Below are 27,498 nucleotides of genomic sequence, written 5' to 3'. Positions count from 1 at the left end.
CTAATTTAAAGAACATTAAGGCTGGGCTGGGGCTCAGTGGTAGAATGCTTGCCTCATATGTATAAGGCACTAAGTTCGATTCTCAGCAGTGTATATAAATAAATGAATAAAAATAAAGTCCATCAACAACTAAAAAGAATTTTTTTTTAAGAACATTAAGGCTTCCTATTAGTAGCATCATGGATTTGTGAACTGGATAGAACATCACTGGAATTTCAGCCAGCTTTTCTTCCCAAGTCTGAATTAGCCAAGCACAATCAAGCACAGCCAAGCACAGTGGTGCACACTTTTGTAATCCAAATGACCTGAGGCTGAGGCAGAAGGATCACAAGTTTGAGGCCAGCTTCAGTAACTTAGCAAGACCCTATCCCAATACAAAAAATAAAAAGGGTTGAGGAAATAGCTTAGTGGTAAAGCACCTCTAGGTTCAATCCACAGTACTACAACAGTAGTAAAGGAAACAAGAGATGGACAGAGGGATATAATTTAATGATACAACTCCTCTGCATTCAAACCCAAGTATTGGATTGTGGGGGAGTGCTCATGAGTAAAATAAAAATGGACACAAAGGAAAGAACTTCTTATTTATTTCCTATTGAATCAATTATGGGCCAAATATTATTTAAAATACTTTATATATCATCTCATCATCAGGGACAACGGTACATGCCTATAATCTTAACTGTTCTGAGGCTAAGGCAGGAGGATCTTAAGTTCAAGGCCAGCCTGGGTAACCTAAGAAGACCCAGTCTCAAAACAACAACAAAACACACAAATATTATTTCATTTAAATCCACCATCCAGTAGAGATTTCTAGTTCCTCACTTTACATTTGGAAGAAATAATTTCCCTAGTCAGATATATTAGACAACTAGAAAATCAAGGACAAGAGGTGTGAACACAAATGTTAACATGGAATCTTCGGGGTTCCTACTAGAACTAGTCAGGGTCAAATACAGTAAGCTCAAGCTTTTGTAGTCCTCTACAGGCGCTCACATTTCCTTCCTCAGATTTAAAAAAAAAAAATTGCAAATGCTCAGTCCAATTAACAATAATTTGAGTCACTAAGATTTAAATGCAAAAAACCCTTAAGACAGATCACTATTAGCACTCTGTGCACACAGAATACCATGAAACACAACTTAGTGATGAAAACTCAAATCCTCCTAATCCTTGAAGTCCTACAGTTCCCAACTGAGTTCCTAAAGGTAACTTGCTCATAATTCCATAGATTTTCACTTTTAACCTACTATGGGTTATTAACTAATAATATACTGAATAGCACGTAATCAAGATTTTTTGCCCTAAGAAACTAAAATTAGGAAATTAGCTTTTTTTTTTTTTTTTTTTAAGCCTATGTTTCTATTTGCTCTAACTACAGTGTCAGACTAAAAAATTTCTCTGGAGTCCTTGTTTTTTATTTCCCTTTTTTCTTTATGTTTCCTTGGAAATTTCATAAGTAAGATGTGAGAGGTGTAGTTTTTAAGTGGTACTTCCCGTCAAACAAGAGTCCTATTGATATGATGATCAGACTTTAGACTTTTAGTGAGCTTGTGCCTTCTATCCTCACTTTTTCTCTCCATGAGGGAGAAGGAAATTAGCATTTAATGTGAGAACTCTTAGTAAGATATGTCTGCCACATAAGGTAATTGTAGCAAAATTCCTACTGTGCATTTTTAAATAATAGTTAGAATTCCAAAAATTCCACATTTTTCATTATATAAAAAACAAGTATATATTATATAAAAAACAAGTATATATTTTTGTGCAAGCATAAAAGTTTTGAATACAAGACAGGTTGGGCCTGTTTTTGTATCATTCTAAATGCTACTGTCTATACTGTAAAGCAATGCAGGGGCTTATCTGGTTATCTGGGGTTGCCCAGTTAGATATACAGTGGATCTGAAAAATCAGAATCCACAAAATAAATTTTTATCTTAAGTAGAATGCTAACTACATTTTCAAATAATAGGTGTTTTCCTTCGATGTCTTTTTCAGGTAAAGTATTCCTAAATTTAGAGAGGTCTAATTGTGAAGTTAAACAAAATTCAGTAAATAAATTATTTTCTTTATTTTTTCAAATAAATTTTTGACACACTCTAATACAATTAAGTTTTCAAATAAATGCCTAAACCCACATTATGAGGTATTTCTGAAAAAGCATCCAGGGGATGAAGAGATGCACTGAAAGTGCAATAAAATCTTTTTTCTTGCTGGGGATCAAGCCTAACAATTATCAAATGCTAAGTTAACAGTGTCCCACTGAGATACATCCCATCCCAGGCCAACATACTATTTAACAGTAAGTTTATCCTATGGTTCCTGACTTTTTAGATACTCCATATTACAAAATAGATACGGGCTTCAATATCTCTTAGTTCATTTCTCAACACAGTAAACTCAACCCTGAAATGAAAGTATGGACCTAAGTAGAACTAAGACCTGGTTAACACTAGAAAAGAGGAAAATTTTAAGTTTTCTACATTGTATTTATAAATTGGGATGTATCTTTTTTATCCTTAAAAATATAATTACCTGGGCTGGGGCTGTAGCTCAGTGGTAGAGCGCTTGCCTAGCACGTGTGAGGCCCTGAGTTCGATCCTCAGCACCACATAAAAATAAATAGAATAAAGGTATTAAAAATATGTATATAATTACTTCATGTTTAATTTCCGTTTTACTATTACCCTACTCTTAAATATTCTTCTACAATAAGCTTTTACTTAGAAATTTACACTTAGAACTGGGCACAGTGGCGCACACCTGTAATCCCGTAATGCAGGAAGCTGAGGCAGGAGGATCGCAAGTTCAAGGCCAGCCTCATCAATTTAGAGAGGCCCTAAGCGATTTAGCAAGCCTCTGCCTCAAAACAAAAAATAAAAATTTTTTTAAAAAAGGGCTGGGGATGTGGCTCAGTGGTAAAGTGCCTCCAGTTCAATCCCTGATACCAAAAAAAAAAAAAAAAAAAAAGAAAGAAAGAAAAAAAGAAAAAGAGAAATTTACACTAAGAATGGAACTTCATTTTTTAAAAAAATTTGTAAATTATTATGCTTCAACTTTTTTGGTTTTGGTGCTGGGGATTTAGGCTAAGGTCTCACTAATCATTTGCTCTACCACTGGGCTATTTTCCCAGGCCTCAACTTTGAATTTTAATTCTAATTCTTAAGATAACTTACTGGGCATTATTCATTGACTCAATTAAGTAGCCTATCTTTAATTAATCACTCAAATTATTGATAACACTGGACAATAATCAATTCACTTAAAATTCATTTCAGCTGGCCACAGTGGTGCATGCCTATAATCCCAGCAACTCAGGAGGCTGAGGCAGAAGGATTGCAAGTCCAAGGCCAGCCTCAGCAACTTAGCAAGATCCTGTTTCAAAATAAAAAATAAAAAGGGCTGGGGATGTAGCTCAGTGGTAAAGTGCCCTTGGATTCAATCCCTGGTACCAAAAAGTAAAATTCATTTCACATGTTTTGGATTACCTCAAAGTTTGGCATAATTTTTCAAATTGGCTGTATCCTTTACATTATTATTTATTGTTTTCAGAACTGATGTTTAAATGTACTGTGCTACCAATGTGTTATACTCTTAACTTTAGCTGGAAAGTGATATTAATCCGTTCTGTATAAAATTTCACTGCAAATTTACCTTCTTCAGGGCATATTTTGGGTCTTCAGGAAGAACCATTATTATCCTGCCATCAGGGTATTCAGCCAGAATTCTTTCTTTTTTCCAGCCCTAGGTATAAAGAAGGATGAATTTTATGTATCATATTTTATTCATCATATTCATGTACAGAAGGAAAAGTACATCAATTTGTCTTAAAAAATTACAAACAACAAAAATATATGCTCATTAATGTTTAATAAAGCATGATAAATCATCTATTGTTAAGCATACAGTAGCTACAATGCTAATTAATGTTTATTATTCAGAGACATTATCTACTACCACAAAAACATCTAATTTATCAATTCCATTTTAAACGATTTTGAAAAATCACACACCGAAAGCAAGCCCCTTAAAGTCAGTGACTCCCAGAACCTAAAGAATGACTTTCCCAGATTCTTGATACAAGAATTAAATGCTTAGATTTCTTTGAAACATGGTTACCTCCACAAACACACACTCTTAGTTTTTTGTCTGGCATGCCAAAGACCTCCAGGAGGTTTTAAGTGAACTGATTTGCATGCAGTAGCCCAGTATGAAAGGAATAGTTTTTATTTTTATTGATCACAACTATCAAAGGCACAAGAAGGAGACTATAAAAAAATATAACTACCTTCTAAGAATCTAATAGGGAAGGAGAGGCTACGTTGTGTGTATCTGAAGTTAAACATACTCAAAAAAAGAGAGGTAATAAACTCTTCTTCAGATCCACACTCGTGGTGATTAATGAGCAGAACCTGCATGAAAAAACAAAACAAAACAAAAGCCACTTAAATCTAGTAAGATGGGACTGAACCAGAGGTTAAACTAGGAACTTTGAAGTTCAAAATAAGTACAGAAGGAATGAGCTTAACTAGTTGTTCCATTTGTCTTATCCCACCAACTTTACATAAAAAGGCCTTTCCAAAAGCAATTTGTATTTCTATTTTTTTTTAAATGTTCCTTTTTTTTTCTGATTCGTTTTCTTCTAAGAATGCAAAAGCTCAATGAAACCAAGAAAAAGACAACTAAATTTTTTTTATATACTATGGCAAGTCTGAAAGAATGCTGGAATCTAGAATAGTTTTTTTTTTTTTTTTTTTTGGTGGGGGGGGAGAATCATAGTTAGGGACAAAAAAATTAGTAACAATCTTGATATATGTAACAATTTAGATTAAAATACTAAAAGCCAGAATTTGTTTACAAAATAAGAACATCCAAAAGTAAAAATCAGATGATTAAAATTACTTATGATTGATAAAATGCTCAAGATTTGCAAAGAAGCAGAAACAATAATCAGATGTTCTTTCAGGAACAGGAATCATACAGATCTGAATATAGATATGATTTTAAGATATAAAAAACACCTCTTTAAAAAGACATTTATATTAACAATGTTGCTTTTAGAAAAAGCTTTTAAATGAACCTATTTTCCACAAAAAGAAACTAGCAACTTTAAAAAATTAAATTATAAATTCAATGAAGACCTAGATATTTAAGAAACTTCAAATTATAAAAAAGCCATCCTCCCTGAGGTAAAATATCTAAAGACAATTCTATAAACTATTTTCTTAAGAATTGTCTTTAAAAACAATACTATTCTCATGTCTTAATATTACACACTGTAATATTGTACAAATTACTTTGCTTAACTATTTTAGTATAAAACTTCCTCAAAAAAATATGCATGTTCAATGTGGAAAACTATCACACTGAATTTTATATAATTTTATGTTTTAAATATGATTCTATTCATTTCATGTACTAAATAAAAGAAGCAGGAACTGTGAGAGGCAGAATTACTATTGCTTAAGCTTCATTTAATGTTTGTGAAGATGGCATATTTTAGTGAAAACTTTTTAATAGTTTCAGAGTAACAGGGTTAGATCCTGTTGCTAGATGTATAGCCTTGGGTAAATCACTGGAACTCTGATTCTGTTTTCTATTCTAAGCATTCTATAAAATAGCTGTTATCAGAGGGTTGCATTAAAGATGACTGTTCACAAGAATCAATGACTCTTATTAACTTCCATTCTGGTACATCAAACTAAGAACAATGCAACTAGTCTAACAAAATGCAATCAATAAATATCCCCAATGTTTAAATTCAAATCACGAGCAAAGCAAAGATGAAAGAACCAAGTTGGCTAATGTCTGTCAAATACTATACTCATGATATTTATGTGCTTTCAACTGCAGTTAATACTTTGCTGATCTCAAAAACCATAATTCTCCTGAATTTAGAGAATTCAGAAGAGTGGAAGTCTGTCTGCTGCCTGAAATGGAGGCACAGGTGGAATGTGTAGGGAAGGATACATGCAATTTAGAGGAATAACTGAACAGCCACAACTGTTTGGCAAAGATGTAAATTCCAATGCAGTTAAGTACATTCCCTCCTCTCAAAGTTAACTCTTAAGGTGTTACATATATCCCTCTGCTAACAGTATTTCCAAAACCTAAATTTTCTAAATTCATTCATCTGACAACTGAAAAGTGAAAAGCTCTACGTTTCTGATTCATATTTCTCATGAGAAGTTGAGGGTTTATTGTTTGTTTTTATGGTGCTGGAGATCAAATCCAGCATGATAGGCAAGCACTCTATCTTTGAACTATATACCCGGCAACCCCTTAATTTACATTTCTTTCTTTTCTTTTTGGGGGGATTGGGGTATACTGGGGTTTGAACCCAAAGGCATCTGACCACTGAACTATATCCCCAACCCTTTTTACTTTTTGAGACAAGTTCTCACTAAGTGACTTAAGGTTATCACTAAGCTGCTGCGGCTGGCCTCGAACTTGCAATCCTCCCATTTCAACCTCCTGAGTTGCTGGGATTACAGGCATGTGCCACCATGTCCAGCCTAATTTGTATTTTTAACAGAAAACAATGTTACAATGATATTTTTTCCACCCTGTTGTAGTGACTCTAAATTTTAGAGCCTCAAAAGAGAAGTGATTTCTCCTTTTTTCCATCAAAAAAAGATCACAAATGATGGAGCTAGGGTTGCAGTTCAGTGCTAAACTGCTTGCCTAGCATGAGTGAGGCACTGTGTTTGATTCTCAGCAGCTCATAAAAACAAATAAATAAAATAAAGGTTAAATTCTTTAAAAATCATAAATGAAAACAACATATACTGGGTGGTGAATACACTGGTGTATACAACTATCAAAATTCAACCAAACACTTAAGATCAGTGCATTTAATTGTGTGTAAATTATACCTCAATTTTAAAAGTTCCTACCAATCACCTTCATAAAGGCTAACTGAAACTACATATTTGAAAGAACACCCAGAAGTAAAAGTCAACAAATACTGCAAGGGAGGATAAAAGAAAGTGATTGAAGGAAAAACCCTTAGATTAGATTAAGAAAGACCGAGGGTAGGGAATGACTTCAGGGACATATTGATCAATGCAATATTACTTTTAACAAACAATATAAAAAAATTGAGATATTTGTTAAGTTTTTAACCCCAATGGAATACTTGATATTAAGGAGTAAGTTCACTAAAGCTTCTCTATGTTTTTTAAAAAAGAATAATCCTCATTAAGTAAAAATGTCTAACAAACCGGATGCCTTGGTGCATGCCTGTAATCCCAGCAGCTCCAGAAGCCTAGGCTGGAGGATCATGAGTTCAAAGACAGCCTCAGCAATTTAGTGAAGCTGGGCTGGGGGTGTGGCTCAGTGGTTTCAGGCACACGCAGTCCGAGAGAGAGAAAGAGAAAAGAGAGAGAGAGAGAGAGAGAGAGAGAGAGAGACACACACACACACACACACACACACACACACACACACACACACACGGGGGGGGGGGAGGAGAGAGAGAGAGGGAGGGAGGGAGAGACAGAGAGAAGGGGAGAGGGGCGGGGGAGAGAGAGAGAGAGAGAAAGTGAGGAGGAAGGGAGGGAGGGAGGAAGATAGATATAACTAACAAAATGATAACATGATGCCTGGGTTTACTTCAAAACAACTGGGAAGGCTGGAAGATAAAAAGAACATAAATGAACTGAAATTGTTGAAGGTGGGTGGGTGAAAGGTACTGGAGGTTCATTACTCTGTGGGCAGGGGCAGAGAGATTGATTAATTTGAACTTATTTTTAATAATTCAAATCACCTATTGCCAAAGACCAAGGTGTGCTCAGGTACCATTTATTTGGAAAAGAAAAATACATGTAAAATTATCTGATCAGTAAAGTAGTTATCTAGGGCTGAGAAAAGTAGTGACTCTCTAGAGGAGCACAAAAGTGGCCTTAGGGAGGCTGGGATTGTGGTTCAGCGGTGGAGCACTTGCCTTGCACGTGAGAGGACCTGGGTTCAATCCTCAGCACCACATTAAAAAATAAATAAACAAATAAAGGTATTGTGTCCATCTACAACTACAATATATATTTTTAAATATATATGTAAGTGGCTTCAGAGTTAAACATTATACTTTTTTAAAATTTTAAGTTTCTATGGTATTGAGGCACTCTACCAGTGAGCTATACTCCCAGGTCTGTTTTATTTTAAGAACAGGATCTCACTAAGTTGCCAGGGCTGACCTCAAACCTGCAGTCTTTCCACCTCAGCCTTCTGAATAGGTGGGATTACAGGTGTGCACAACTGCACACCTGTAAAATCTTTTAAAAATGAAATTAAAATGAATTCATTAAAAACAGAATCACATGCTCTGTTTGACAACACCCCAGAGAGAAGGCATATACTGCAGAAAAACTGTATAGTAAATTAAAATTATAAACGTTTGAAATAACTATTGAAATGAATTTTATTTATTTGCTTGCTTATTTATTTATTTGTGTATTGGAGATTTAAAACAGGCATGCTTAGCCAATAAACTATATCCCCAGCCCTTTTTGATTTTTATAGTGAGACAGGGTCTCACTAACTTGCTTAGGCCTCACTAAGTTGCTGAGGCTAGTTTGGACTTGAAATCCTCCTGCCTCAGACTTCCAAGTTGCTGGGATTACAGGCATACCACCGCGCCTGGCAAAATGATTTTTTTAAAAAAATATTTATTCTAAAGTTTTATATGGACACAATATTTTTATTCTACATTTATGTGGTGCTGAGAATTGAACCCAGTGCTTCTTGCATGCTAGGTGAGCACTCTACCACTGAGCCACAATCCCAGCCCCTGGCAAATCAATTTTGAATGTAAATACTCATTAACAAATATTTCAAGTCACCAAAAATATAAACAGAGTGATCTGAATTATAGTAGAGTGGTTTAAATTCCCCCACCCCTTTAGCTTATCTGTATTTCCTATTTTCCATCTTTAAAAAAAATAGTACGATAAAAATGTTAAAATGCTTGACTAGCTCAAAAAGCTAATTTTAAATGAATGTTTTGAAAATTTTTTTAGCAAATAATCTTGTGTTAATACTGATGAAAGTTTTTTTGTAGTCATTATGACCATATTGACATTAAAAGTGTTGAAAAAGTTTAGATGTGCTGCACATGATAATGCACACCTGTAATCCGAGACTTGCGAAGCTGAGGCAGGAACATATTAAGTTCAAGGCCATCCTGGGCAACTTAGCAAAGCCTGGTTTCAAAATTAAAAATTAAAAGGATTGGGGATATAGCTCAGTGGTAAAACACCCCTGATTTCAATCTCCAGTATCCAACCCCCATTTCCCCCTGCCCGTTTTAGATACTACTATTAGACTTTAAGTGACAAATACATGGAGAAATTCAGTTAGTTCAGGAACTATATTAACCACCTACCACAAGGGTAATTCATATGTGATCCAAGTAGTACAGCACAGTGGTAAAAGGATGTTAAAAATCAGAAAGCACTAGATTTGATTCAAGGTGTGGTCTTGGGCAAATATCTTCTCTAAATTTTGGTTTTCTCACCTAGAAAATGGTAGAATCACCACAACACAATAGCTAAACAAGGAAACATTATACTATATTGAGCACAATGCCTAACACAGTAATATGCCCCCAATAAATACAATTCCCATCATCATTATAGTGACTAAGTTTTTTTCTTTTGAGTTTTTAAATCTTGGATACCCTCAGACCTTACAAGGTCATTTATGAACAGTTCCCTTGGCCTGGTATGCCTTTGCTCTATACCCTTATGAGTTCAAGGGACTTCTACTTATCCTTTCTGACTCTACTCAGATGTTAATCTGATTTTTCCAATCTCTATCATATATCTTTGCTCTATATTTATACTGTATACTCTGATACTCTGGTATTTTCCATATTATTTCAACAATCTACTTAACTATCCTTTTGCACTGATCTGTGAATTTACATATTATCTTTTGAATAATAATAATTTTTAGGAAAACTATCTATGATCCTGGAGCACAGAAAGCAGTTAAAATATGTTTGAATAAAAAAATTATGAATCTAGAAAATGTTTACCCCACAAGATATTATATTCATTTCTTACAAATTGAGAAAAAAAATTACAGTGAAAGTAGTTTAGATTTGCTATTGTTGGGTTGGGGTTGTGGCTCAGTGGTAGAGCACTTGCCTGGCATGTGTGAGGCACTGGTTTCGATTCTCAGCACCACGTATAAATAAACAAATACATAAATAATAAAGATCCATCAACAACCAAAAAAAATGAAAAACAGAATCCATCCAAACCTTGAAAAAAAATAGTTTGCTGTCATAAGTAGCTCATTAGAGAACCATATCTTTCTAGTTTAAGCTCACATTCTTTTTTCTTTTTCCTTTTTTTCTTGCAATATTGGAGACCAGAGCCCCAAGCATGCTACACAGCATTCTATTTCTGAGCTACATTCCCAGTTCCACTCACATTCTATTCTCTTATGTCACAATGACTTCAAGAATTCTGCAAATCTAACAAAAGAATTAAATAGTACATAAACGTGTGCAAGATGCAATAAGATATGTTTGAAAAGAAGTTTCCCCCAGTCAAGCTAAGCTCTTTTATATTTAAATGTTTCTACATCCGTATCAATATGTATATGCAACATATTTCTTAATTCTCAAAAAAAGTTTAAGAAATTTCCAACTGGGTGTATAGTTAAGTATTACAGACTCGATTAAAGAGAAACTAGATTAAATCCCTAGAACCAGTTTAAAAAAAAGTCAAATTGAAGGAGGGACCTACCAAAGAAGGCAAAATAACGTAAACAAAGTTTTATAATGATTTTATGAAACAAAATTCTAAATCATATTAGGAATTATTTTAAAAAGATTCGTAGAAGAGGCAATATTTCTTCCAGGCTTGAAAGGTACAGATATAACTAGAAAGTGTTCCTACAGGTAGGAACAAAATGACTAAAAAAGAAAATTATGAGCCATGCACAAGACAATGATCAGTTCAATTTGGCTTAAAAGAAGGGAATTCATACTAATTTTTAAAAGAAACTTAGAATACACTTTAAAGAAAAGGAAAGGGATCAAGGAATGGAAGGTAGGAGGAAGTGCTGGGAAGTGATATTGGCCAAATTATACTGTCACATTGTGTGCATGTAAGAATACGTATCAACAAATCCCATTATTATGTACAACAATAATTCACCAATAAAAAAAAAATGGAGGAGGAGCCATAATGTGGTGGGTCATAATGCCTGAGAGAAATAGGGGGAAATCAAGGAAGATTCTGAGAAGAAAAAAAGTTATATGACTAGAGTTAAACAAAAATGATGTTACAACATGGGTTTCAATTTCCAATCATAAATTTAATAATATTACAAAACATGCCAAATGTCACTCAAATCTTCATCTCATTAAAATTCAACAGGACAATAAAGAAGACTGTCAGGATTTAAGTTTAAAAGAGAATAGGGTCAATTTATTTCTATGAGCTAAACTATACTGCACACACAACATTTTTGCTGAAATTCAAATAAATAGCAAAACTCAAGGCATTCAGAGCTAATTCTATTAAGTTACAACATGACTTTGGGCAAATACTTATGCTTCTTTCTGCTATTTCCTCATTTATAAATTAACTGTAACTACCTCATGATTTGTTGGGAGAGGATTAAAATAGTGTAGTAAAAGTAAAACGACTGAATCAGTCCCTAGTAAACAGGAACACCTCAACCAATGTTACCTATTATTACCATTGCTATCATTCCCTAGATATACAATAAATTAGTATCCACTTATTTACATTTTTAAAGGAATTTTTCTGAGAATTTTAAAACTATGAAGATGTATTAAATATTGACTCATGTTCATTTAACAGTCACGATATCCATCAGCCTACTTAAACATAACTAAATACAATGTTATCTAAATTTAACCATCAAATCTGACATGTTTCTTATCACTCTAATATTTCCAGATTATAGTTTCCCAATTTTAATGACTTCACTACTAAAAACAAACAACTTGTTTATATTACTTTTTCATAATTAAAAAGATGCTATTCCGACAAACAAAAGCCCATGGCATAGTATTTTTTTTCCCACTTATCAAATAAGTGAATTAGCAATCAAAGAACATATAGGATTTTTAGTTGTTTTTTGTTTTTTTTTTTTAACCCAGATGATACTAATTTTATTGGAATTTTTTGTTTTATTTTAGAAAAAACTGATTCTTCCAACCCCCACGCAGGTAATGGGGTTTGGCACTTTAGCACTGAATACACCCTCAGCCATTTTTACTTTTAGGACTTTTTGAGACCTTGAAAGTCAAAATTTTAAAAGTTTAAACTTCTGCAACATTTATTTCCTTGCACTTATGCAAATGAACTCCCTTTTTAGAAATTCAGTACTTGGAACTGAACCCAGAAATTCTCTACCTCTGAGCTATATCCCCAGAACTTCTTTTTTTAATTTTAGTATAAGCCAAGGTTTTGCTAACTTGCCCAGACTGGCCTTGAACGTGTGAATGTCCAGTCACTGGTATTACATGGGTACACCAGCTGATCTGACTCATTTCTTATGAGTTTATGCATCTTTAAATCTTTAGATATATTAAAGCAGTATCTACTTCAGGAATATTCTTCTCGTGTCTGCAATATTTTAAATAAATGAATAGAACTGAACTTCCTCAATGTATAATAATACATTAAATAGAAAATTAGCTCTAAACTTTTTTTCTGAATGAAAGAATTTAATAAGACAGGTTTTATAAAATAAAATATAAAACTACCTATTTTGATAAATCATATCTTAGGATCAATTTTATTTGATCCAGTGATGATAAAGCAATAGGGATCTGACTGGACCACCCAGATCTAAATGAGACATGCAATAGAGACTACACATTCCAAAAGGACCAAATCTCAATGTGACATACCACTATATTCCAAGCACATAGCACAGTGCCTGAGGCAAATTAAGTATTTAATAAACATTTGTTTTTGAAAGGCTGGAGCAGCTTGAGGGATTGAAACCTCTATTTATAAAACCAAGAGCTTAATGAAAATTATTTTAGTTATATCAAGTTAAATAATATATATATGACACAACACTTGGTTATAACTGACAGATATTAATAGTTAGAGAAGGAGAAAATGCAAGCAATCAGGAGTCAAATGTGATTTATATATTTTAAAATCAACCCACAGAACTAAACATAAAGTATAACTTACACTGGGAGGAAAAAAGACTTTACAAACACACACACACACACACACACACACACACACAAATATGTAGCTTGAGATATGTTTGCTATATACACATGTTATTTATGTAAGAAACACTAAAAAACAAAAGTACTTAATCACTGGAGAATGGCACTGGAAATTGGGTAGGGAGACATGAGGCCTTTCCCCCCCTCCATTTTCTACTTTATAATGCTAGTTTAATTTTTCATTTCTAGGTACATACACTCACTCTTTTTATAATTTTTTCAAAAAGACTAGAGTTGATGAATCAGAAACTTGAAAACCATCTTTAAATTAAAATCTTCTATGCTTTTCTTTTCCTATGCTTTTATTTTCTTCTTCTATGCTTATATTTTTGGTGCTGGAGAGATCAAACCCAGGGCCTTCTGTATTAACTAGGCCACTGCTCTACCACTGAGCTATATCCCACACAGTTGAATTAAAATCTTTTTAAAGGAATGTAAAAAGAAAATTTTTTCCACAACAAAAAATAAATTCCCTTAAAAGAACAAGTTAAAAAAAGAAGTACTTGTGAAGTACACCCTCAGCAACTTAGCAAGACCCCGTCTCAAAATATAAACTAAAAAGGGCTGGGATGTGGCTCAGTAATAAAGCACCTCTGGGTTAAATTCCTGGTACCCCCGCCACACACACACACACACACACACACACACACACACACACACAAAGTACTTAAATGCTCCTCCTTGTAGGTCATACAATGATATAGAACTCTTTGGCATTTAATCACTGCCAATTAAGAGGAAAAGAATTCAAAAGAAAGAAGTAATAAAACCTGTCTTATATTAAATTCTTTCATTCAGAAAAAAGTTTAGAGCTCATTTTCTATTTAATGTATTATTATATAATGTTTTATTTTTATTATTTTTTAAAGAAAATGTTATTGTATTTTTTATACATTTATTTTTATGCAGTGCTTAGGATAGAACCCAGTGCATCACACATGCTAGGCAAGCGCTCTGCCACTGAGCTACAAGCACAGCCCATAATATCTAATGCTTTAATATCTAAAATTCTGTTTTAAAAAATTAGAAACATGGGCTGGGGTTGTGGCTCAGTGGTAGAGTGTTCACCTAGCATGCACGAGGCACTGGGTTTGATCCTCAGCACCACATAAATGTAAAATAAAGATACTGTATTCACCTAAAAACTAAAAAAATAAGTATTAAAAAAATTAGAAACAAAACAAGATTGATTCTGTATCCAGATTCTCACATTGCTTCATAATGTCTAAGTTCCTATACTACTTTCTTGAGCTGTTTTCAGTAAATCAGAGGATGGTTATGGTTGTGACTTTATGAGAAAAACAAAGCTAAATAGAAAGGGATTCTATACTCATAGCAATAGTCTCTCCATATCAATTACATTTAATATACAATTACAAATGCTTTAAGTTATAAGTCTAAATGTAATGACCATATAGAAAACACTGTTCTCTGTCTAACCCACAGTCATTCTCTCCCCTTTTTGTTTGCATTTTGTTTAAGTGATAACATATGCATTTCCAACAATAAATTATGATTAGCTTAAGTCTGAATTTCTCAACAGGGCTGCTATTGACATTTTCAGTTGGATATTCCTTCTTAGGAAGTGTCATATACAATGCAGGAAGTTTAGCACCTTTGGCCACTGCCTATGCAAATGACAACAGCCCTCCAAATAAACATCCTGTTTTCCTACCTTGAGAACCACTGGCATAAAACCAATCATCATTATATTATCTATTTTTGCCAGACTTCTGCTTTCCTAGCTCTCTTGCAACTAAATTAGTGACTGTGACTACCACCATTCACTTCTAGATAATGAGACAAAGAAAATTTTATATGGGAGTGTCTAGGAAAATGCTGTCCTTCACTGATAAACAGAAAAGGCCACCTGAAGAAAGAATATTTTCTGAAAAAATTAACAACCATGTTGCTTTGAATCTGGACTGCAGAACTTTAAGGTCCATAACGTTAACAACTATGAAGCAGGAAAGTCACCACATTAAGGATGAGAGAACGCTGAATTAGAAATAGCCATCATTGGTCTACAGGCATACCACCCCAAATGCATTGGATCTTGTCCGATCTTGGAGGCTAAGCAGGGTTGGCTTGTTGAGTCCTTGGATGGGAGAAACAGCACTCATGAGCATGCTATTGAGTTAAGCTAATAAATGGAACCACTCTAAGACTATACCATTCCAGATTCCCCCCACCTTTGTTGTTGTTGTTGTTGCTGTTGCTGGGGATTGAACCCAAGGCCTTGTGTATACAAGGCAAGCACTCTACCAACTGAACTATATCCCCAGCCTCACTATTCCATATTTCTTAAGAAAATAACCATGCTTATGATTTAAGCTACTGTTAAATGGGTATTCTGATAACTGTCCACTAAAAAGTTAAATGTTGTTGGATGTTAACTTACCCAATTCTGTCAGTTAACTGAACTCCTACTATAATTACAATATCTGAATCTATTACAGAAATAATACTTCTCATAAGATATACTTGAGTCAGACAATGTAAAGTCAAACAGGAGAGATTATGATACTTTCTTATTATGTTCATATATTAAGGAATCCTAAACACCTCATTATTAGGATTCATAAATAAATAAAGCACTTTTCAATTGGTAGCAACAATTTACCAATATATTAGAAATACTTTGAGGGCTGAGGCTATAGCTTTGAGTACCTCACTTGCCTAGCAAATGTGAGGTACTGAGTTCAATCCGCAGCATGGCATAAAAATAAATAAATAAAATAAAGGTATTTTGTTCAGATATAACTAAAAGCTTAAAAAACAGAACTACTTGAGCTGGGGCTGAGGCTCAGCAGTAGCGCACTTGCCTGGCATGTATGAGGCACTGGGTTCAATTCTCAGCACCACATATAAATAAATAAATAAAAGGTCTACCAACAACTAAAAAAAATTTTTTTTAAATATTTTATGTGCTATCATTTTCATCTCAAAGTCATTTGCGATGTAGTGAGCAAATGCATTTAGCTCATCAGTATGCTCCTGACTGAAGCACCTGGCCCCCCAACATACACATACAAAGAGGCAGAGAACAAGAGTCTCTTGCTAGGACAAGAAACCAACTGAAATGTTAATGATCATTAAGGAGGCTAGCATGGCAACCTAAAATCTGAAGGAGTTCCAAACACAAATGTTAATTCCCCACCAATTCTCTCCCAAGGGACATTTATTTGGTGAGTTGGGTTAAAGATATAGAGAAATCTCATGTCCTAAGAAACTTAATTCCCCAATGTCTACTGGAAAGAGATATCTGATATCAACTTCAAGAAATTTAAAAGCAGAAGGTAACCAAAGTTAAAGTTTTGACCCAACGCTGACCCAGTGTAATTCATAATTAGATCTAAGAGATCAGCCCCTCACCATAGTTAATAGAAAAAAGAGATCTTGTGGGTAAGTATAGGATGCTATCTACTTCAATCTTTATTGTTTTCATATACAATGTCCAATGTACCATATAAGCTGACAAAAACAGATAGGAACATTCAGTATTTTCCAGATGACATATGCCATTCCAGTCAAGTCTTCAGGAAGTTGAACCAGGCACAGTGGCACACATAAGCAACCTCAGCAACTTGGGAGGCTGAGGCAGGATGATAGAAAATTCAAAGTCAGCCTCAACTATTTAAGGAGGCCCTAAGCAACTTAGCAAAACCCAATCTCAAAATAAAAAATAAAAAGGGCTGAGGAGGACTGGGGTTGTAGCTTAGTATATAGCGCTTGCCTGGCATGTGTGAAGAAAGCACTGGGTTTGACCGTCAGCACCACAAAAACATAAATAAAATAAGGATATTGGGTCCGTCTACAACTAAAAAACATTTTTTTAAAAAAAGGGCTAGTGATGCTCTGTTCAATTCCCGATTCAAATAAATAAATAGATAGATTTTAAAAATATCAGAATATTATTTTGAGGTTATTGACAAAACTAATTATATAAAGTTTATGTGGAGAGGGAGAAGACTCAGACCAGCCAACATATTAACTGGGGGAGAATATAATTGAAGGACTGACACTTCTATAAACACTCAACATAGAGTAATCAAGACAGTGTGTGATATAGGTGAAAGAATAAGCAAACAGTTCAATAAAGTCAAGAAAGCTAAGAAATAGATTCACATAAATATAGTGAACTGATCTTGGATATAGGAGCAAACAAAGGTGATACAATGAAGAAGCACTAGAACTGGACATGTACGTTAAAAAAAAAAATCTAGACACAGATATGGGACTGGGAATGTATATAGTTCAGTGCTAGAGTACTTGCCTATCCTCACAAGGCCCTGGATTCAATTCCCAGTACCAAACATACAAAGAAAATGTTAAACATAGATCTTATATCCTTCATAAAACTTAACTCAAAATGAATCCAAATGTAAAACAAAGAACTATCAAAGTACTAGAAGATATGAGAAGAAAAGGTTTAGATGACTTTGAGATGGCAATGACATTTTAGATAACACCACCAAAGGCCCAATTCATGAGACAAATAATTGATTAACTGAACTTCATTAAAATTTTAAAATTTCTGCTCTGTAAAGCATATTGCCAAAAGATAAGAAAAGCCACAGACTGGGGAAAACCATTCACAAAAGTCATATCTGATAAAGGATGTTATCCAAAATTTACAAAGAGCTAGACATAGTGGCACACATCTATAATCCCAGTGACTCAGAAGGTTGTGACTGGAGGACTGCAAGTTTGAGGTCAACAAACTAAGTGAGGACCTAAGGAACTTAGCAAAAAATTAAAAAAACGGGGGTGTGGGGGGGTGGCAGCACTGGGATTGTGGTTCGGCAGTAGAGTGCTTGTCTAGCACATGTAAGGCCTTGGGTTCGATCCTCAGCACCACATGAAAATAAATAACATAAAGGTATTGTGTTCAACTATTTCTAAAAAAAAATAAATATTAAAAAAAAAAAAACAGGGCTGGGGATGTGACTCAAGCGGTAGTGTGTGTGTCTGGCATGCGAGCGGCGCTGGGTTTGATCCTCAGCACCACATACCAACAAAGATGTTGTGTCTGCCGAGAACTGAAAAATAAATATTAAAAAAAATTCTCTCTCTCTCTCTCTCCTCTCTCACTCTCTTTAAAAAAAATTCTCTCTTTAAAATAAATAAATAAAAATAAAAATAAAAAAGGGGTTGGGGATGTGGCTCAATGGTTAAGCACCTCTGGGTTCTATTGCTGGTACCAAAAACAAAAAAATAAAATACATAAAGAATTCTTAAAGCTTAACAATAAAGAAAATTAACAACTGACTTAAAAAAATGGGCAAAAGACCTGGACAACTCACCAAAGAAAATAGGTGATAAATAAGTAGTGGAAAAAAATGTTCCATATCACACATCATTAGGGAAATGTTTTATAAAACAAGAGTAAGTTACCATTGCCCACATATTAGACTGACAAAAACCCACAATACTTTCAACAGCAAATGCTGACAAAGATGTAGATCAAGAGGACTGCTCTGCTTTCGTTCACTGCTGGCAGGTATATGAAACGATATAGTCTCTTAAGAAGACAGACAGGCAGTTTCTTACAGAATGAAACATATTATTGCCATATGATCCTTGGTTATGTACCCAAAGGAGAAGTCCACACCAAAAATCCTATATACAGATGTGTATAGCATCTTTATTTGTAACTGTTAAAACCTGGAAGCAGCCAAGGTGTCCTTCAGCAGGTGAATGGATAAACTGCAGTACATACATCCAGACAATGGAACAGTATGCAATGTTTAAAAAAAAAAAAAAATGGATTATCAGACACAAAGAAACCTTAAAGGAATTTTACTACTAAGTGCAAGAAACCAGTCTTAAAAGGCTGTATGATTTCAACTATCTGACATTATGGGAAAGGTAAAACTATAGACACAGTTAAAAAGATTAATGGGGTTAAGGAGGTAAGGATTATTAATGGTTTGGACCTGGAATGTCCCCCAACAATGGCTTATGTGTTGAAGGTTTGGTCCCCAATGCAATCATGTAGGTGGATCATTTAAGAAATGACTGGATCATGAGGTAGGCTCTAAGTCATCAGTGATGAATTCATAATTTGAATGGACTATTGGAAGGTGATGAAAACTACAGGAAGTGGGACCTGGTTGAAGGGAATCCTTGTTTCTAGTCCCTTCTTCTTTGCTTCCCACTGTCATGAGGTAAACAGCTTTCCATCATCACAGCCCTCTGCCAAGATGTCCTGCCTCACTTCAAGGCAAATAACTATGAATTGAAATTTCTGAAATCAGTCAAAACAAATCTTTCCTTCTTTAAGTTGTATTTTTCAGGGATTGTGTCACAGTGATGAAAAGCTATCTAATACTTGAAGGGAGGAAGAGGTACAACACAGAGGATTTTTAAATAGTGAAACTATTCCCTATGATACTGCAATAACAGATATATCATTAAACATTTCTCAAAACCTAAAGAATGTACAAAACCAACTGAGGCCTAATATAAAATATAAACTCTGAGTGAAAATGATGTGTCAATCTACATTGACACATTCCTCAACTATAACAAATACACCACTCTAATGGAGAATGTTGATAGTTGGGGAGGCTACTGTTGTCAGGGAACATACAGGAACTCTCTATACTTTCTGCTGAATTTTGCTGTGAATTTAAAACAATTCCAAAAAAAACTAAAGTCTATTCAAAATGGAGGAGGGGGGACCACAAAAAAAACAGGAAATAATGACCCAAAATCAAGAGGAAAGAAAACAGAAATAAGTCAAAGTCAGACTTAGCAGAACAGAAGTTTCAAACTGTTATTATGTTTAAAAATCTATAAAGGAAACAATAAACTTTAGTAGAGAAATTAAAATGCTAAAAGACGTGTTTTCTGTGACAGCAGCATTATTTTCATATATGGAGTAGATTATGGGAATCCTTTCTTTTTTGCTTTTTCATTAGTTACATTTTTAAAAATATTTTTTAAATTTTTTTAGATATACATAACAGTAGAGTGTATTTTGACACATATACTCACATGGAGTATGACTTACTCTAGTTAGGAACTCATTCTTGTGGTTGTACATAATATGGAGTTACACTGGTCGTGTATTCATTCAAATATGAACATAGGAAAGTTATGTCTAATTTATTCTTCTGTCTTTCCTATTACCCATTCCCTCTCCCTTCCTTTCACTTCCCTTTGTCTAATCCAATGAACTTCTATTCTTCCCCTCCTTTGTTGTGGGTTAGCTTCCACGTATCAGAGAGAACATTTGGCCTTTGTTTTTTTAGGGACTGGCTTATTTTACTTAGCATGATAGATACAGGAATCCTTAAATGCAAACTGAAGAAAAACAACTGATAAGAGAATTAATAATATTTCTGATGTGTGTATACACACACACACACACACACACACACACACACATATGGGGGGGGGTGGAGACAGGGTCTTGCTATATTGTCCAGGATAGTCCTAAACTCCTAAGCTAGGGTGATCCTCCTGCTTCAATCTTGCAAGCAGCTGGAACTATAGACATGTGCCAGAAAGCCAAGCTAACTTCTTTCATCTCAATAAGAAAAAAAGCTAAAACTACTTTGACTATTTTTCTAAATGAAGCATGAACTACTACAGGCATACCTTAGCATGATGAATAGATTATCATGGGCTCTGCTTCATCAAGCTGCTACTTCAGTAGAGTATGCACATAACAAACTTTCAAAACACAAAAGTAATCTTTTAAAAATAATAACAATACAACAAATGATGCTGTAAGAATAAAATGAGAATTTCAGAGCCAAGAATGTGAAGATGGGTCTTCTGAGTTTCTAAGAGTTCCTGATAGGTTCCTGGCCTGACAACAAATAAGTCTTCTTTCTCATTACAGCTTTAGGAAACAATACCTTAGTCTGTGAAGGAAACTTAAGTAATTCTTAGGTCTAAACCCAAGTTTAGCCTCTCAGTGAGGCATGAAGAAGCTACTTCATAAATAGTTTTATTAAGTACAAAAAAAAAATTCAATTTCCTTAAAGCCAGGTATAGGATCGCATACCTATAGTCCTAGCTACTTGGCAGGCTAAGGCAAGAGAATCACTACAGCCCAGGAGTTTGGTACTGAGTCAGCCATCCTGGGCAATATAGAGATACCCTGTCTCTTAAAAAGAAAAAAGTAATAATTATTTCCCTAAATGGGGTCAACGAGGCAGATAGAAAAGAAGGAATCAAGATACTATCTGCCTATTTTCCCCTAACCCCAAACCAACAAGAAAGAGATAAGAAAAAGAAAAAACAAATACTTTAGTCAACCAAAATCATACTCGGTGGGCATCAATTTCTCTATGACTACTTTATTTATTTATCTATTTATTGGTACATGAAATTTAACCACTAAACCATATCCCTAGCTCATTTTTATTTTATATTTTGAGACAAGGTCTAACTTACTAGGGCTTCACTGTGCTCAGCAGACTACACAATTTTAATATTATAGTTTAACTTTTTTTTTTTTTTTTTAATTGGTCGTTCATAGTTTAACTTTTTAAAAATGGGATATTAGGGGCTGGGGATGTGGCTCAAGTGATAGCACGCTCACCTAGCATGTGTGAGGCACTCGGTTCAATTCTCAGCACCACATAAAAACAAAATAAAGATATTGTGTCCACCTAAAACTAAAAAATAAATATTAAAAAAACCAAAACACAAAAATAGGATATTAGCCATTCCTAATTGCCATATGATTATTACTTGTCTAGGGGAACGTTTTATCCTAAGGAAAAGGTGTTTATTTTCTAAAGAATATTAAGATTAAAATTTTAAAAGTAACACTATTTTTCTAATTTATTCTATTTTTTTAAATACTCTCAAGTAGACTTCCAGTTCCTGACCACTATCCATTTAACATGAACTGAAGCTAGGGCACCAAATGACTTTTTTTAATTTGCTTTTCACCAAAAAAAATAACAGATAAAATGTTTTTGACAGCATCTTACAAGTGCTTAACGTCTGTATAAAGCATAATACAAGGTGCTCAATAAATGTTTTAATGTCACAACCTAAAATACAGAGCTGTGGTTACAACAGATCATCATTAAGATACTTTTAGACTCTCTAAATATATAAAAAGAATTCTACAACACTTTGGAAATAGTCCCTACTCAGATTATATGTATACCTACATTTGAAAACAGCAAAAGGTAAGAATAGTGATCTTGATGTTAGCAAAGAATGACCAACTGCTAAACTCAATTCCTTCTCTTGAGCTTACTTCAAAATTAAATAAAGTAACCCATAGCTCTGTCCCATCAAGGAGGATATGAGGAGGAGTCAACTGGGACACTGACCCCTAGGTGTCTACAGTGTTTTGTAGCCTTATAACAGAGTCAGAATTTGCTTAGAAGGTGATAGCTATACTTTGTTAAATCAAGAAATTGATTTAATTTCTTCTTGCACCTTGGAAGAGTATAGACCTATTTTCTAGTTGATTTCTTTATGGTTCCCTCAGAAATTAAGAATTTTCCTAGGGAAGAATAAGTCTTTGAAACATAATTTTACAAATATTTAGGAAACTAAGTGATCATCAGAATGCAGACTGAACAGAAATGACATCTGCCAGGTTCATGTATATAAAATAACCTAAAAGGTAATTTTGCCCTTAAGTATTCTATAATTTAGCTACCTGATAGAACCATTTTTTTTCTTTTCAAGATACAAGATATTATTAGTCAAATCGAGAAAGTACAAATTTCAAATGGCAAATCAAATGTTTTATATCCACACACACACTGTATTTTATTTAGTGAAGCAACAGGAGAATGTGTATGGAAAAGGAAAATGAAATAAGAAATGCAAGGAATGACCACAGTAGGGAAACCAAAAAAAAAGGAAAACCTCACCTATTCTCAGTAGAAAAAACTAGAGAAATCAAATAAAGAATACAAAACCTTCAACCAAAGTTAAGTATATGAATGTAACTAAGGCCAATAAAGACATTTAAATAATTTAACATCTGATAACTATAATAAAGGCATATATGGAATGAATTGGTGATCTCAGTTCAGATATCCTGGAGGTCTTATTAATGTGAGTGTACAGTACTGAAGGTAACATGTATAAAATAAAAACATTCCATTTCAGATATGGGTAAACAGCAATTATATTAAATTACTATTTTCACAAGATATCTGAAATGGTTCAAAACTGCTAAAAATTTTGCTATTTCCAGAAACAAACATTAATAATACCCATTTATGGCTCAAAGGCATTTACATTAAAAAAATTTACACTAAGATATATTTATTCCAAAACATATTTGCTTTGTGGAATTGTAATATACTGGAATTTTTTGCTTTTAATTATCAAAGAAAAACTCTTATGACAGCAAGATAAAGGAAATCCCCAAATTACCTATTTGACATGATATATATTACTATCAGCTCCCAAATACAAAGTTACACCAATCTGTATGAATATTAAATAGGTTTATTAACAATAATAATTATTAAAATCAAAGGAAACTCTAAAGAAACATACTCAAGTTAAATAATATTATTTCTTAGAAAAGATACAATAACTTTTAGAAAAAAAAAATAAATTAAAAATGCCAAGATAGAAACCAGTCAGAATAAATTACCTGGTTTTTATATTTGTTTTAGTTTTAAAATAAGCCAGTATACAACATGTGCTTTATATAATAATTTCCTAAAATCAGAAACTTTTCAACGATTTGGCAATTCATCTAAGATCCTGACCCAATTATCTGATTTTAACATTTTAGAATTCACAAATTCCACTTACCACATATTTTACAGCACTTATAAATTGGTTGTGGAAAAGCAGATGCTGAGTTTCATCTTCTGGATTTGAAGCTGTGTAAAGCATTCCACAAACATTACAGGACATTGCTCCAAATCTTTTTTGTCCTGCATCCTATTTACAAAAAACAAACAAAAGGTTTTCTTTCTTCCCAAAAGAATTATTCTAAAACATGATCCTGGAAAGCTATAACGTGAACATAAAGTGAAAAGGACTTATCTATAACGAGTAGCATTCAATGTTGATTATAAACATTAAGATGCTACCGTACAAAATCTGTTTGCAGTTTTATTAAGAAATATCCATTTTAATAACTTGATCATTCCTTCCACAGCATATAACAACCATTTAAGGAACTAAGAAATTTCTTTCTTTTTTTTTTTGTTTTGTTTTGACTCTACTGGGGATGAAGCCCAGGAACTTCCATACATTAGGCAAGCACCTTACCACTAAGCTATCTCCCCAAAAGAGAAATATCTTTAACATTACAAACTCAGGGAAAAAATCCAAATAGCCAATACTCTAAAAATAAGAATATAAACTTTATATTTGAAATAATCATACTTCTAGAGTTTAGAGGAAATAGTGTTTTATAAACTATATATCTTTTAATGTCTTAAAAGTCTGTTTTAATAGTTTATAGTTTACTTAAAAATATGTAGTTTATTTAAAAAAATATTTTTATGTCACCAGAAATTCTTAAGGTAATTTTCTGTCATTTCTGTATTAAATAAGCACAAAAAAACTGATTACAATTATTCTATACTCTATTTACCTCATGCTGCATAACAATTCTTATCCTTATTCAACAACAACAAAAAAATTTAGTAACATAACCTAACTTCAAGAGTAAATTAAAAGGGCATAATGCCTTTACTCTTTTCGCTTACAATTGTGCATTTAGATTAAAGTAATTACTCAAAAGAATAGGATCTAAGATAACAGTATCTCTAGTGACTTGTGATTCAAAAAGCAGAGAAATATCAAATGGTAAATAAAAGATCACTTATAAAACTAAAGGGAAGCTGGGAACTTATAGTTCCAGCTACTCAGTAGGCTGATGCTGGCGTAAGATCCTTCAGTTCAAGACCAGTATGGTCAACAGATCTGGCAATTCATCAACAGAACCCTGGGGGGATGATGGGACACTTCATTCTAAAGAATTCAAACTACTAACAAAATGTTATCTGAAATAAATTTCAGGTAGTTTAAAAAAAAATTGTAGCTGTGAAAAATATAAATAAAATTTACCATCTTAACCAATTTTAAGTATACAGCTTGGTATGTTAAGTACATTCACATTGTTGTGAAACCCATCTTCATATTACAAAAGTGAAATTCTATATCCACAACAATTCGAATTCTCCCCTCCTTCCCAGAACCTAGCAACCACCATTCTACTTTATATGTCTGAATTTAACTATTATTCTAGGCACCTCACATAAGCAAAATCGCACAATATTTGTCATTTTGTGACTTATTTCACTAAGCTAATATTCTCAAGGTTCATCCATATTGTATCAAATGTTAGAATTACCTTCCTTTTTAAGGTTATTGAATTATATTCCCTTGTAATCATATAAAATTTTGTTTATACATTCACCTATCAATGAAAACTTGGTTTGACCTTTTCACTATTGTTGGTAATGAACATGGAGGTACAGGCACTTATCAGAATAATAAGAAAGCACTTCTGCCTCAGTTTCCTCATTGATAAAATGGGAGATAATACAAGTATCTGTCCCATACTTTTCTTAACTTAGTTAATATGAAAGCAAATACAACAACATATTCAAAAACTATCACTAGTACTAAGGATTGAAACTGATATATTATGTGCATTGTGAAACAGGCTACAATAAAACACACTATTCTGTGTAATTATAATGCATCAATAAAAAAAAGCAAAGAAAAAAATATTAGCTGGGGTCACCATCATCAACACCATCATTTTCAACTCTCGACCAGCACTACTACCAACAGAAATGTGATTCAAAAGTGTAATTTTACATTTCAAGTAGCCAAGTTAAAGAATGCAAAAGAAACATGAAATTAATTTAAATAACATTTAACAAAATATTATTCCAACACATACTTAATATTTTTAAAAACCTAACAGTAAAATACTTTACATTCTCTTTAACTTCTTTGAGACAAAGGATGCGTTTCTTACACTTAAAGCATATCTCAATTCTGATAAGATACATACACTTCAAGTACCCAAAAGCCAGACAAGACTACCACACTGGAGCAAATCTAGATTGTTTGTTACCACACTGATTTGACAACAGAAATATTACATGATAAAAATAAGATTTTGGGGGCTGGGGTTGTGGCTCACTGGTAAGCACTTGCCTCACTTGCGTGAGGCACTGGGTTCGATCCTCAGCACTGCATAAAAAATAAATAAAACAACGATACTTTAAAAAAGAACACAAAACAAGATTCCCTTTCACTGTGCCTTCTGAAAAATTTTTAAATAATTTCACAAAATTCTTGGAAAGTTATTCTTTTAAAAGTTACAATCCATCATCTAGTTTCAAAAAATCCTTTGATTACACTGTCTGAAACTACATTAAGTGTTCCTATTATTTGGAGGCCTTCCATTTTTTTAACACTGTTCTCAGTCATTCAAATTAGGTGTTTAATCAATCAAAAAATATCTCCCACTTTTTTTCACCTTGCCACCAGACTATACAATACTTATGTTCTATTTCAAATTAACTATTGATTTATCCTTCAGTAAACTGCAATTGTGAAATAATAATTATACTATACTTAAATTATTTTAACGTTTAAATCAACTACTGAGAAAAGGTAGTGATCAAATGACACATCCAAGAAAGTGACAGGTGTGAAATAAAGCATCATAACGTCTTATAAATTAAATTAGAAGTAATGGAAACAGAATTATTACTATTTGCTACAGAATGGACTATTTATTTTTGGCAGGGAGGGTTACAATAATGCCAGGAAGGGTTTCCACGATGAAGCCTTATAATGATGAAAAAGATCTTTGGAAAAAAGGGAACTAATTGAATCTTTAACACCTTGCCTAAATAGAATACTCACAATACTACTTAACCAATAAAGGTCAAGTTGAGTACTTACTATAACCAACTGTTTTTCATCAGCTTTTTCTGTTTCTTTCAGTTTCAAGTCCTTTGGAATTGTTATCTCCATATGGGAATTACACTTATGCCAAGAATGATTTGGTGGTATCTCCCTTAAAAAAAAAACAAACAAAAAAAATTATTGAATGTTATAGATCTTCATCATTTCAAATCACTGAAAATAAAACATTTTCTATGCAACGGTGATAAGTTTCAACTTCAAGGGGAAAAAGATAATCTTTTAAAAATCAAGGCCCTCACCAGATGCAGACTCATGATCTTGATCCTCTCAGCCATCAGATCTAAAGTTCAATAAATCTTTATTTATAAAGAAAAAAAATCAAGGAGAGGGTTGGAGGTATAGTTCAT

At 33.4% G+C, this 27,498-nt stretch overlaps 1 protein-coding gene across 8 annotated transcripts in view; it reads right to left on the bottom strand.

The window, feature by feature from the left end:
- Positions 1 to 27,498, bottom strand: part of Esco1 (establishment of sister chromatid cohesion N-acetyltransferase 1) — a 73,249-nt gene that overhangs the window by 9,768 nt on the left and 35,983 nt on the right. For 3 of the 8 annotated variants that reach the window (XR_013342359.1, XR_013342360.1, XR_013342358.1), the window contains exons 7-10: positions 27,128 to 27,242; positions 23,999 to 24,130; positions 4,289 to 4,412; positions 3,655 to 3,744 (exon numbers count right to left, since the gene is read on the bottom strand). Coding sequence is in view for 5 of the 8 variants with exons in the window: in XM_077792252.1 (XP_077648378.1) it covers positions 2,554 to 2,601; positions 3,655 to 3,744; positions 23,999 to 24,130; positions 27,128 to 27,242 (385 nt within the window). In the remaining 3 variants the exon portion in view is untranslated. Of the gene's footprint in view, positions 1 to 2,535; positions 2,602 to 3,654; positions 3,745 to 4,288; positions 4,413 to 23,998; positions 24,131 to 27,127; positions 27,243 to 27,498 lie in introns of all 8 variants that reach the window. The other 5 variants (XM_077792250.1, XM_077792253.1, XM_077792254.1 and 2 more) reach the window with 2 other exon arrangements.

Source organism: Urocitellus parryii, chromosome 13 (assembly GCF_045843805.1).
Source record: "Urocitellus parryii isolate mUroPar1 chromosome 13, mUroPar1.hap1, whole genome shotgun sequence".
NCBI classification, from domain to species: domain Eukaryota; kingdom Metazoa; phylum Chordata; class Mammalia; order Rodentia; family Sciuridae; genus Urocitellus; species Urocitellus parryii.
This window is presented reverse-complemented; position numbering and strand designations above follow the sequence as displayed.